Source organism: Equus quagga, chromosome 12 (genome assembly GCF_021613505.1).
Source record: "Equus quagga isolate Etosha38 chromosome 12, UCLA_HA_Equagga_1.0, whole genome shotgun sequence".
Taxonomy (NCBI): domain Eukaryota; kingdom Metazoa; phylum Chordata; class Mammalia; order Perissodactyla; family Equidae; genus Equus; species Equus quagga.
In genome coordinates this window covers 8,070,844-8,084,551 of record NC_060278.1, presented here as the reverse complement: position 1 = coordinate 8,084,551, position 13,708 = coordinate 8,070,844, and the positions used below count along the sequence as shown (strand labels likewise).

The following is a 13,708-nucleotide window of genomic DNA, read 5'->3' as shown; positions in this document are numbered from 1 at the left end:
TTCAATAGATTAAGAACCAACATATGGCAATGGAGTAGGGTGGAATCACCTCTTCCTTCCCAGACTAGCTGCCTCCAGGCCGCAAGCAGCTTTGTCCATTTATTCCAAGGTGCCATACAAATACTGCACGTTTTTCTGCTGACAGGGAGAAAGGTTAGGAAGCGCTGTATCGTGTAACACATACATTGATATCCTTTCAAAGGCAACAAAATTAATTGGATTGGCCAGAGGTCTGGCATACTGTGTCAGATCTTATATTCCTATTTTCAAAGCTTATGGCTTTGAAGTAATACTTTTTTATAGTATTAGCAGAAACTCCTCCTTGTTGTCTTTTCTTTGATGAGGAGCAAATAAAGGGTCCTAGACAGACTGTCTTCACACTCTGCTGGGGTTCTGTAAAGCTAGATGCCACAACTACATGCCCATCTTCATTCCACACAGGCAGAGCCACACTCATCCTGTTCAGCATGACATCACACACTGGAACACTCTAAGCACACAATCGTATTTGTTGGGTGGACTAAGCTTTCCATGCAATGGATTAATCATCATCAGGCGTTCTCTAACCTTTTCCTTTGAAGAGGTTGACTTTCATTTCCCTTGTGTTCAGGGTGACTCTCTTGCCATTAAAACTCCTGTGCATCGGTGGTTCTCAAACTTTCACATACTTTCCAGTCACCTTAGGAACTTGGTTAAAATACAGTTTCCTGGTCTTATTCATGGAGACTCTATGTCAGTCAATTTAGGCTATGGCCCAGCAACCTATATTTTTTTAACAAGCCCCATATTGCTTCCGGACTGGTAGACTACAGACCACACTTTGGGAAACACTGCTGAAATGGACCATTGTCCCTTAACGTGGCCCATGAGTAACTGCCGGGACCGCTGCATAAACTCAAGACTATTGTGTGAGGAGATAGGAGAGTTCGGACTTATAAGTTGTTATAAGACTAAGGATGGACACTGTTATTCATGATATGCTCAGAGGTGTGAGCTTTTTGTCCCAGGTTTCCAGTTTGAACTTAATTTTAATTTCTTTGATTAGGGATTTTTCTTTTTATTATATAATAATTAATGATATTTCTAGTACCTAGAAGTGTGCCTCTTGGTGGTGGGAGATGTTTTTACAAGGAAAAATAAGACATGAAAAGGTGACTAGTTACAAAGATCTTGGACTTTTGGAATATAGCTCATGTAAGCGGGAGGTTTAGAAATTTGATATAGATTAGTGAAAAAGGTTTAAATTAAATCCAAAGCTCATGTATTCAGGTTTTTTAGTTTCAATTTTTTAAATTTTAAAAATGTCAAATATATATAACACACACATATATACATACACACACAAACATACACAGCATACAATGCTATTAATATTAAGTAAATTAACTAATATATCATTACCTATGGAAAATATAGCTACTCATTAAAGTCTATGTAACAGATAGAAATATAATTTTTTTTAAAAATCACCTGGTTTTAACTTCATATACTATAACTCTTACTAGTAATAATGTTTAATTGGCATAAATTAAGAATATGCAGAAGCTTCAAGGGCAGCAGGAGAGGCTGGAAAATCATGAAAACTAAGGAGAGAAAGAGTATTTGGGGCGTATTTTCAAGAGAGGGAGTAAGGGCTGTGATAGGAAGGACAGGCGCCATTCCACCATAAAACAAGTGTGCTCTCCGCCAATCCCCAGAGCCCCGTGTGCCTTCCCACACAGCTGCTCTGCCTCGTGAAGCAGTTCCTCAACAGGCTAGTCCTTCAAACACCGCCCTAAACACGGACGCCCGCACCCACACATGTGACCCTGGTACCTCAGCTCTCCCTCTACCTTGCAGGGGACGTTAAGAGAACAGGCCCTGAAACCAGATTTCTTGGGTCCTTTCCTTATGACCTTGGTGATTTGGGGCAAGTCACTTAACGTCTCTGAAACTCAGTTTCCTTACCCATAAAATGAAGATAATAACAATTCCTATCCCACTGTGTGATGGAGAAGGTTGAATAAAAGAAAATGTGTAAATGTGCTTTTAGAATAGCGTCTGGCTTCTAGGAAGCTGAATAAATGAAAATATTACTTTCATTATTGTCTACCTCTTTTACTGCTCTTCCATGCAGCTCTCTTTTTCATCTTTTCTCACCTTTGGTTTTCAAGAAGGGGAGCGCAGTTTATTTTACTGGGAGAGGGGTGGGGGTGACTCAGCAGAAGCAAGCTGGAGTCCTGTTCATGAATCCGTGATCGCAGAGCTGGCTTGGACAAATGAGACAAGTATTCTATCAGCTCAGACCCTCCCAGGCACATTCAGTTTCTCCCAAGGGCTCCCTGGATATTTTAGAAGACAGCTGAATCATCTCAAGGGCAAAGGCATTGCCTAGCACTCTCCGAGGAAAACTTAAAAAGAAAAAAAAGTGGCTTTCAAGAGTCCTTCTTGTATCAGACTTTTATATGCATTAAACTTGTAAGAAAGCGAAGAATTAAGATTTGAATTGTTAATTCCTACTGAAGGGATTCTTATTTTGCAAACCTTTCTATAAAGGGAAGCAAAGTGCTGAATAAATATGAAAAGGACGGCTCCTAGTGGGTTTCACAAACAGAACTATGAAAGGGCAGCATGGCCTAGTGCGGTAATTTTCGATTCTTTTTAAGGCAGCAAAAAACTGTTTTGAAAACAAGATCACAATTCTAATATATAAAATGGAAAAAAATAGATGTTCTAGTTGAAGTAGGTGCCCCCCCCTCCCCCAAGCATTGGCTTCCCCTTGCCCTGAGGTGAGGACTAGGTCCTGATCTCTCCCAGGGGAACCCTAAGGGCCCATGAGACATGGTTTGAAATTCACTCATCTAGTAGAAACAGCACTAAACTGTTTGGTGACAGTTTACATCATGTATTACATCATTTATTACATCACTTATGATGTAATGCCATATATTGATTGTGGTTTTAGGTAGTTCACTTATCTGGGCCTTAGTTTCCTCATCTGCAGAACGTGTGTTTAAAATCCATAACTCACGTCTCCCAGCGCTCAATTCCCATGAATTTATTATCTAAAAAGAAAATAAGAATTCTGCTTTATGCCAAGATAGGCTAAGAGGGACTGGATTTACCTTCCTGTCTAAAACAATTTAAAAATGTAAAAATATATAAAGCAATGGCTTTCAAGACATTGGACATCAGACAACAAAGGACAGTGAGCGCTGAGAGGAGGGAAACAAAAACGGTCAGCGCTAAGAGTGCCCCAGCCTGCTGCCTGGAGAGTTTCCAGGCTGCAGCACAGGGAGGGAGAACCCAAACCAAGCTTGGCAGTCTCCCTGAGCTGGGATATGTGGCTGGGAGTTTGGGGGCCAGAATGACTAGAGTCCTCAGGGCAAATTCCTGGAGAGGAGGGAGCCGAACACAGAACTCCGAGATCTGCAACAAGTGCCCCGGAATCTTGAGTGCAGGACTAATCAACACTTGTGTGAGGAAACTACTCGAGGACAGGAAAACCACCTCCTGAAAGATTAGATGGAACAATGTTGGAAGCTCCCACATGGCGAGGAACATTGCCTGACCCCACTGCTCAGAGTGGTAGACTAGATAATTTATGGGACGTCAGGTAGAGTGATCAGAAGGGTCTTGCCTCAGTAGCAGGGAAGAATTAGCCCTGGAATTAACCCAACTCTAGTCGTGCTAACAAAGCACAAAAGCAAGAACTGAAAGGATTAAGTTGTTTCAAAGTAGCATAACTGCATCTTAGAACAAAACTCAAGAATATTTATAGAAATACCAACAAAAAAGAATCTGACAATCAACACATTAAAATTCACTGTGTCTGACACGACCCATGATAAAGAAAAAAAAATCAGTCCATTGAGAGCAACCCAGAAATGATATTAGAAGTGTTATTAGGACTGGATTCCATATGTGCAAGAAGCTAGAGGAAAGACTCAACATGTTAGGTAGAGATAGGGAAGATATTAAAAAAAAGACCCAAATCAAATTTTGAGAGATGAAAATTACAGTATCTGACATGTAAAACACACTGGATGGAAATAAAGCCAAATTAAACATTGCAAGAAAAATAGATTGCTGAACTTGAAGATATAAAATAGAAACATCCCAAATTAAAACACAGGGAAGAAAAAAGACTGAAAAAGTGAAGAGAGGCTTAAGCAGCTATGGGAAAACTTCAAGTAGCCAAATATAGGTGGAAGTAGAGTTTCCAAAGGACAATAGAAAGAAAAAGAGGGAAAGTATCTGAAGCAACAATGGCTCAAAAGCTTCCAGATTTGATGAAAACTATAAGCCCAGAGATTCAAGAAACTCAACAAACACCAACCACAAGAAACATGAAGAAAAGGACACCAAGCCACATCATAAATCAAATTGCTCAAAATCAGTGAAAATGATAAAATCCTAAGAGCAGCCAAAGAAAAAAGAAATGTGGCATACAAGTGAGCAAACATAAGGATGATAGCAGATTTCTTCTCGGAAACAATGCAAATGAAAATAAAATGGAGCAACATGTTTAAAGTTCTGAAAGGAAAAAGTCAGTGTAAAATTCCACATCCAGCAAAAATTTTTTCAAAGACAAAATAGTCTTTTTTAGACATACAAAAGCTGAAAGAATTCATCAGCAACAGAACTGTACTACAAGAAATGTTAAAAGTCCTTTAGGCAGTAAGAAAATGATAAATGAAAATCCGCATCTAGAAAAAAGGAATAAATAGCGCTTTTCCTATTTATTTAAGTCTCTGTAAAAGATAATTGACCATTTACCTCCAAAAACAAGAATAACGTATGTGGAGTTTACAATGTATGTAGGAGTGCAATGTATGACAACAATAGCACAAAAGCCAGGAGGACAGAAATGGAAGCCTACTGTTGTGTGATTCTTAAACTATATATTTATGTGTATAATTTGGAGGTACAGTGTGCTGAATTAAATATGTATACTGTAAACTCTAAAACAACCACTAAAATAACAACAAAGGATCATAACTAATAAGCCAACAAAGGAGAGAAAATGAAATAATAAAAAATATATTCAATTAATCCAAGAGAAGACAGAGAAAGAAAAGAAAAGATAGAACAGATGGGAAAACCAGAAAACAAGGTGACACATTTAAAGCCAACCACGTCAATAGCACATTAATTGTAAATTATGTAAATACCCCTCAGCTTCCCTGAAAAAGGCAGAGGTTGAGCGTGGAATTAAAAAACAAGCCCCAACTGTACACTGCTTACAAATAGCCAGTTTAAATAAAAATACACAAATAGGGTAAAAGGATAGAAAATTTCTAGATTTTGTCATGGTAATACTAACCAAAGGAAAGCAGGAATATATCTATTAGTAGCAGAAATGGTAGATTTGTTTCAAAACAAAGAATATGACTAGGGATAAAGATGATTACCTCATAGTGATAAAGACGTCATCAAGAGGACATACAATTCCTAAATATTTTTGCGCCTAATAAGAGAGCTTCAAAATACACAAAGAAAAAACAGATAGAACTGCAAGAAGAAATTAGCAAATCTACAATAATTGGTAGAACAAGTAGGCATTAAATCCATAAAGATGTAGAACACTTGAACAACAGTATCAACCAACTCGATCTTATTAAACTTCATTGGCCACTTTACCCAGCCACATCAAAACACTCATTCTTTTCAAGCGTATGTGGAACATGAACAAGATAAACATATTCTGGGTCACAGAACAAGTCTCAAATTTTTAAAAAATATTCAAGTAATACAATGTATGTTTTCTGGAATTAAATTATAGGACAGAGAGGGGCAAGAAAGAGGATACACAAAGGTGTACGAGGAAATTTTGGGGGTCATTATCTTGATTTGGTAATGGTTTCATGGGGGGGGTGTGTGTGTGTGTGTATACACATATACATTTGCATGTATGTATATATGTCAAAACTTATCAAATTGTATACTTTAAATATGCACATGTGTATGTCAATTATACCTAACTAATGCTATTACATTTTTTAAGTTCAAAAAATAAAAATGAAATAAGGAAAACATTTGATATATGTTATTAATATTAAAGTTAAACATGATAAACTAAAATCTAACTTATTGGGACCCTTAAGCAAACATAAATTTCTTTCTTGCTTCAAAGGAAACATGCAAATAACAAGAAAAAAGTCAATCAGAAACAAGTCTGCAGAGGACTCTACACATGGTATCATAATGTAGTCGCTGATGCCTAATAGTCCTACTAAGTAAATTTATCAGCGTATCGGCAAGTGGACTAACCCTAACACTCCAGGGGATACCTGAAATGTGAGAAAAGTACCCCAAACCACAGAATTACTTTGAGAGTTTTAATTAACAGAAAATATTATAATTCGATCAAATATTAAGTATGTAGACTGCTTATAGACACTGAGATCCGGGGTGAATTCAGTCTCTTAAAGTCTATTTCCTTGACTCAAAAACTTGAGTGATATTTTTCTTTTCCTGTGCCAGGCTTCAAAAGCTATGGGGAGTGTTTGCTTCTGGGTTCATCTTCCCACTTTTCTGGAACGCCACTACCTGTGCTGAGTCTGGGAGGCAGCCAAGACAACCCTTTCAGCTCCACCCAAATTGAAATGCTCTCCCCTCACTCTGCCACTGCTGGACCCACTTCCGGTTGTATTTTCTACAATCTGTTCAATTTCCTGCCCTCCAGAAAGTTACAGGCCATAATGTAGCTTTCACCTGCCTGGTATGGAAATCTTCAAAAATAAATGCAATGTCATCCTGGGGAAGGGAGCTTAATGCCTTTTATAGTGCTCATCATCTTTCTATTCAATCACTTTCTCGGTCTTAGGAAAGGGCTCGTCTTGCTCAGTTTTTCCTGCAACTTCTTCCCCCTCTTATATTACTTCCTATGTTGCGGTTTTGCTATAATTAGCAAGTAGCTTTGATACATCTCCTAGACATCTCATATTTTCAATATTGTTACCAACAGCTCTGCATCCACATTCACAAGGCTTTGTAATGATACGAGACTCTGGGCTGACACTTTTGAGAAGGAGGTCTGTGTCCAATCATAAAGAGGACACGGATTGAGTTCTTCCTATTACGTTGTATTTACCGGAGCAGGGGACTTATTGGTTCCTACAGAAGTGCTTCTTACCTGGAAAGGCTCTACCACAAGGATTATTTTTCAACATAATTGAGGCAGGAAATCCTTGTTGACCACTTAGCAGTGTTTAAACACAAACCCTTTGGAAACTCACTCTTCCTTTGGCTCCTAGAACTGCTGGTTAACCTGTTAACTTCTCGAGTTTACTTTGACAGCTCCTCCTCCTAGTTTATTTGCTCTGTGAGTGGAAAATGTAGACATTTTCCAGGTTTCTCTGAACTCTCTGCCAAAAACATCTTATCCGCCCTGGCTCGTGGCTTAATATTTCTCCACCGATACTTCCTGAATCTTCCTCTCTCTCCTGTCTCTAGACTCACGCTGTCCAATAAGAAAACCACTGGCCACGAGTGAGAACCTGATATGTGGCCTGTCCAAACTGACATGTAGTGTAAGTGTAAAATACACACCGGATTTTGAAGACTTAGCACAAAAAAAAAAAAAGATAATGTAAAATATCTTCTTAGTATTTTTTATATTGATTATATGTTAAAATAATATTTTGGATTTATTGGGTTAAATAAATATATTACTAAAATAATTATATAATTTTACCTGTGTCTTTTTATCTTTCCTGAAATTGTGGCTACTAGAAAATTTAATATTACATATGTAGCTCACGTTGCATTCTTACTGGACAGCACTGCTCTAGACGTAAAATTCAAACTGCCAATTTAAACTGAACACATTAGAAACTGAACTCAATCTGTTCCAGACCCACAAGGCTGCTCCTTCACTGTTATTGCAGAATCAACATCAGTTCACACGAGACAGATCCATCGCATGACGTCAGGCGCTGCTGCTGTTGAGGAAATTGTACGGCGAAGGTTAATTCCAGAATAAATTACTTATAACAGGGTGACAGGATGATTCTGGTAACTGTCAAAGCACCTGTCGACAATGCTCCTGGGCAGCTGCGGCAGGAATGGTGCAGGACTGGGAAATAACACTGAGTATTTGACTAGGAAGGTGCAGTAGCAATTAAGAATGAAAACAGCCAGGGATTTGCCAAAATAGTGGATAAAGTTTATATGCATTTGAACTCAGAAATGCCGGGAGTTACACATTGTGACATATTCACTGCAGGTACTATAACCTCCCTAATGTGCCAAATATTTTCTTCATTATCTTTGCTAATGGAACCTTTCTCTTCATCTAGCCTGAAAGTTGGAGTCATTTTTGACTCAACTTTTTCCTTTATTCCCCATATCCAAGCAACTACCAAACTCCATTTATTCTGTGTACATCTGGTATACTACACCCTCATTTCTTCCCTCCTTAAAGAAAACCAGAGAAGGAAGACACAGGTCCTTACGCTTCACCCATGGTCCCAAGAAGGAAGAGCCCACGGTAAGGCCTGCCTCTCTACTGTGACAGAGTAACTTATAAAAAACAAGGTCCCGTTCTTTACAGTTGTCCTCCAGTAGAAATACCAGGTAGTCAGGAATGCAAATAGATGAGACAGAGAGGTCCTCAAGATACCTCATGATACTCTCAAGATGTCAAGATACCTGGTGATGAGCTGGGAAGGGTCCAGAGCACAACAAACTCTACTTTCTTTCTTCTTTTTCTAACACATATAAGCTGTGTGGGTGGGTGAACAGCTTCCAGACTTGAATAGCAGAATACAATTCATAAGTGATTTTGGATTATCTATTGACTTGCATTAGAAGAAATAATTGAGAGTTGCATACACACCCAGGATATACGCCAATTGAACTGTAATGTGTAAACCTTATTAAATTTACAACTTTCTGAGTAGTCTAGAAATTCTCTTCTTAAAGTAACTGGCAATTGTCTAAGCATATGTTATATGTCAGACACTTTATGGGTCCACTTAATTTTTATAGCTTCGTTTTTTTTAAAGACTGTATACTTATGGCAAGTTAGGTTGTGCAAGTCCCTGTTCCACAATAGAATGTGTAAGTTTAAATTAGAAAAGCTTCTATTTTGAAATGTGAACATAATCATGTAAAAGTGGCATTTTTATCATTCTTTAGCAATTTGAAATTAACATTCCCAATATATCTTTTATAATTTGCTTTGAAAAATTAGTACTTAGTTTAAAAAGTTGCTTTTTACGCCAGCTTTTTGCTTGAAGAAATTAATTTGGCCTAACCCATGCTATAAAAACAGATTTATAATGGAAAAGTTGACATATTTGAATGTAAATTGGGTTTAATTTCAGAAAAATTAACATCATATTCTTCAACTATAATAGGTTTGAAGGATAAATTAAAATAATTGCCTCAAAAAGTTACCAATTGGTATTTTAAGCTTTATTCCTCCTAAGATGTTTCATATTCGGCATATATAAAATTGACTAGATATGATTAACTGGAGATTTTATTTTAACTCTTGTCTAAAATATCAAGCCCGCTTTGGGTATACATTTCAAAATGCATCTCGTTGTCATAGGCTCCAAATTGAGGCAATAAGCAGTAAAATTATAGTGTACAAGAAAACAACCTAAAGAAAATAACTAACATTTTTTTTTTTTTAAAGATTTTATTTTTTCCTTTTTCTCCCCAAAGACCCCTGGTACATAGTTGTGTATTCTTCGTTGTGGGTTCTTCTAGTTGTGGCATGTGGGACGCTGCCTCAGCGTGGTCTGATGAGCAGTGCCATGTCCGTGCCCAGGATTCGAACCAACGAAACACTGGGCCGCCTGCAGCGGAGCGCGCAAACTTAACCACTCGGCCACGGGGCCAGCCCCAAGAAAATAACTAACATTTTAAATCAATTTCTCCTAATACATTAAACTGTTCATGTACTCAAGTATTTTTGTATTTATTGTGATCAAAATATCCCATTCAGAAGCTCTAGGTGGTTTCCAAGTACAGGTACACTACAAACCTATGCGCAGAAACTCTCCTACCTGTATGTTGATTAAAGGCAAAGAAAATTCGATGCAAATTGTTTTTTGAAAAAATGTCTTTGAATTAGTCCTTTGCTATTATGGTTAAGACTGTAAGCAATAGTCTAGTTGTGATTTCAGCCAATTCCTTTGTTGTTTAGTTGGTGCCCATATTTTACTATTTCTGGCCTGAGTAAATAATATACTATATAAAATTATGAATACCACTGATTGTTCACGCTCTGCACATTTCTTTAATCAAATTCAAATTAGGGAATGATTACTTATTTTACTGAGTCCATTTTATATTTTTTGATTTAGAAAAATTTACCTCCACACAACTTGTTTGCAGTATAAGCTATGATACCACATGGCTCAAATGCAGCCATGACCCAACAAGTAGGCAGTTTTGTGTGTTAAAATACCCCCTTTAGTAAAACCTTAACACTACTTAAGTTTCTTTCCAGCTACATTTACCTAACTTGGAATAAACCACAAAGTCAATCAACTGTACCTTTACTGCGCCATTCTCATGCATGGTGATGCAGTTATCGGCATCTTCTGAGAGTTGGTACAAGGCTTGAGCTGTTGCTCGATGCACATTGGTGTCATTTGATTTCAGGTAACGCACTAACGGAGCCACTGCGTTGTGCTCACCGAAGGCCACTCTGTTTCTGCCCCACATACAGCAATGTGAAATAGCTTCTGCTAGATGACGCCTCAGTTTATCACTATTCTGCACAAAGGAAACAAATTGTGGTATGTGCATTGTAATGATCCTGTGAGATCATGTTTATGTGCTAGATGTTTCTTACCTGCTAAGATGCCAATGAGTCAAGAGAGAAGGGCTAGCTGGCTATTCAGGCAATGTCTTGAAGGGAACTAGTATTTTGGTGGGTCACCAATGGACCAAGTTTCAATCTTGAGTTTTCTTTTTATGAATTGAACATAAACAGTGCACTCAATCAAAGGCGATCAGGTGTCTGGCATTAGTTATTTGCTCAAGGCTGAATTTCCTTTTGAGTAAGTCCACTTACAATGCAAAATTACAGGTCAGCAAGAGGTTTAGTAAAAACATAATTCTTAAGGGAGCATTTCACTTAACTGGGATAAGGGATTAAGCCTACTTCTTCACCGTAGGAATACTTCCACATCAAGAATACATCTTGGTTTCCGAGAGAACAGACAGTGCAGCCAACAATGACATGTTTTGAGTCTGCCATTTCCCTTTCTGTATTCTTCATGAAGACTATATCTTTCTTTTTGTATGTAATTACCTTGTACAGGTATAACACAATTGAATAGAGTATAGTTTTCTGTTTATTAATTGTACCATTCTTTGGATTCAGGCAACAACTTGGTGTCCTTAGCTAAATCTGGCAGATAGGAACTCAACGTTAGACTGGCCCTAAAAAGTCTTGCAGACCGAGTCTCCTTCCAACGATTGAATTTCTGCTCTACGACTTCTCTGCCAAGTGGTAGTCCAAGCTATGCGCAGATACCTCTGGTCATGGTGAAGCCCTCATCTCTCAAGGCTGCTTATTCTATCTGGCACAGCTCTGGATAAACAATACAGTTAATGCCAAAGTCTTCTAGCTCAAGAATGCCATCAATGCAAGCTTGCTGAGGTGCATTAACTTCTCAGGTTGGCATGAACAATTATCTTAAGGAAAATAATAATTACGATGGTGACGAAGATGATAGTTAACACTTACACAATAACATTTATATTTGCCAACACTTTGCTTGCCAGTGACAAATAAAAAACAGCCTCTATTTTATAAGGATCTTGCATATTAACATTGTCTGGTACAAAATACACTTTCATGCTGATTCGTCTCAGAGAAATTAATTAATCAAAATCTCATACGTAATAAGTGATAGATATTAAACTTGAATCCAGGTCCCGGGACTTTAAGCTCCTTGTTTTTGCCACTACACTACACACTTATGACAATATGCATTTAAAATAAAAGATGTTACTTACTGTATTTGCTAGTTTAGACAATAAAGGGACGACTCCATGATCTGTAATAACAGCTAAATTTTCTTGATCTTTTGCTATATTGGTAATAGCAGCACATACACTTGCCAAAACTTCTTTATTATCTGATTTCAGTAAATTGACAACAAGTTCCAAACCACCAACAAAGGAACGAACCATTTCTCCAGCATCCTAGGTAATAATAAAAATAAAGATGATATAAAAAATAAACATATTTAGGCACTTTTAAAAAAAGCAGAAAGTAATTATAAGGTTGTGAGGTACATCTTTGGCATGAAAAATAAATTTGGTTTTAATTTATTTCTATGTTTTATATAATTTCCATATATGTATGTATAAAGTATATGTGTATATATACATACAATTCAGTTTCAACAAATATTTATTGAACAACAATTATGTGAGAGTCACTGTACTAACTACTGGGGATATAGAAGTTAATAAAATATGGCTGAGTCTTATTCGCAGTAGTTATGTTCTAGAAAGTAATCACAAAAACTGAATTAGTGAATACGGAACCATTGCTCCTAGGAGAAATACAGGATTAGGTTCCTGCAAGCTTTTGGTCACATTTTCATCAACTGATCAATACATAACCTTATTTTATGTTTGTTTCTGTTTAAAGACATCTTATTTCATATATTGTTAATTCATTAACATCGAACTCATGGACAATACAACCACTCATGCCTCAATGAAGCTTATCTAACGCATGCAATTTTCTGTAGGGCAAATCACAGCCTGCTTGCGCTTAGGAACCCTAGACAGAATTTCAGTACTGTGCTTGGGGGCCATTTTAAACAGTGAAATCACCAATGAAACCCACAAAAATGTGGAAAATGTAGTACTAAGTAGACTGCAAAATGGACACTTGTTTATAGTATGAGAGCTGAAACAAGAAGGCAGAGAATCATCCTGTTCGACCTCAGCTGAGAACACGCGTGTTGGGTGACTCAAATCCTTCACCTCTCTTTGCAGGTCCAAGAATGTCTGAGGAAGTGCTGTGAGTAATGATTTTGAGGTTACAAAATATTTTAGCAAGTAGGCAAATTCCCAAGCAGAATCTCTGATTAATATGGATTAGCTGTGTACACTCTTTTGCCATCATGTTGCTTACAATCTAGTGGGGAACATGGGCATTGAGAAATTACAATTATAATGGACAGCATTAAGGAGGAAGAGGTAAAGAAACCACAGATACACACAACAAGGAAGTCTCAGCTGGTGTAAAGATTCAAGGACTGCCTTCCAAGAGGCTGTCTGTAAGCCAAGGCCTAAGGGATGAGGAGTCATGCAGTGTGAAGGGGATTCTGGGTGGAGGAATCATCACGTAACACAGATCTGAGAGTGAAAGAGAGCTGACTTTTGTCTACTTCAGAATGGTTAGAGCATAAAACAGGAAAGAGAGAATAGGAGAAAATGAAACTTTTCAAGAGGCAAGATCTTGAAGGGTCTTATAAGCCTTGGTGGAGAGTTTGGAGTTCATTTTAAGGGCAGGTGAAAGCCACTGAAGAGGTTTAAATGTGTGTCAGGGGAGGTGGGGGAGGGGATTTTACCAATTTAGTATCATGGGAGCTCTCTCAGGATTGTAGAGTTGGGGTTGGGGCAAGGAATGGTGTTGGGAACTCAGAGATTATTTCACTGAGTTCAGATAAGAGGTGGTGATAGTTTGGAAGCGGGTGATGGCCTAGGCCTGGAGAGAAAGGTGCGGGTTTGTGAAGGT

At 37.8% G+C, this 13,708-nt stretch overlaps 1 protein-coding gene across 3 annotated transcripts in view; it reads right to left on the bottom strand.

Moving 5' to 3' along the window:
* The window catches only part of ODAD2 (outer dynein arm docking complex subunit 2), a 184,577-nt gene that overhangs the window by 29,517 nt on the left and 141,352 nt on the right, over positions 1-13,708 (bottom strand). For 2 of the 3 annotated variants that reach the window (XM_046679611.1, XM_046679610.1), the window contains exons 18-19: positions 11,968-12,156; positions 10,495-10,716 (exon numbers count right to left, since the gene is read on the bottom strand). The exons of the other annotated variant lie outside the window; for it this stretch is intronic. In XM_046679611.1, the coding sequence (XP_046535567.1) occupies positions 10,495-10,716; positions 11,968-12,156 (411 nt within the window). The remainder of the gene's footprint in view (positions 1-10,494; positions 10,717-11,967; positions 12,157-13,708) is intronic. 3 annotated transcript variants of the gene reach the window in all.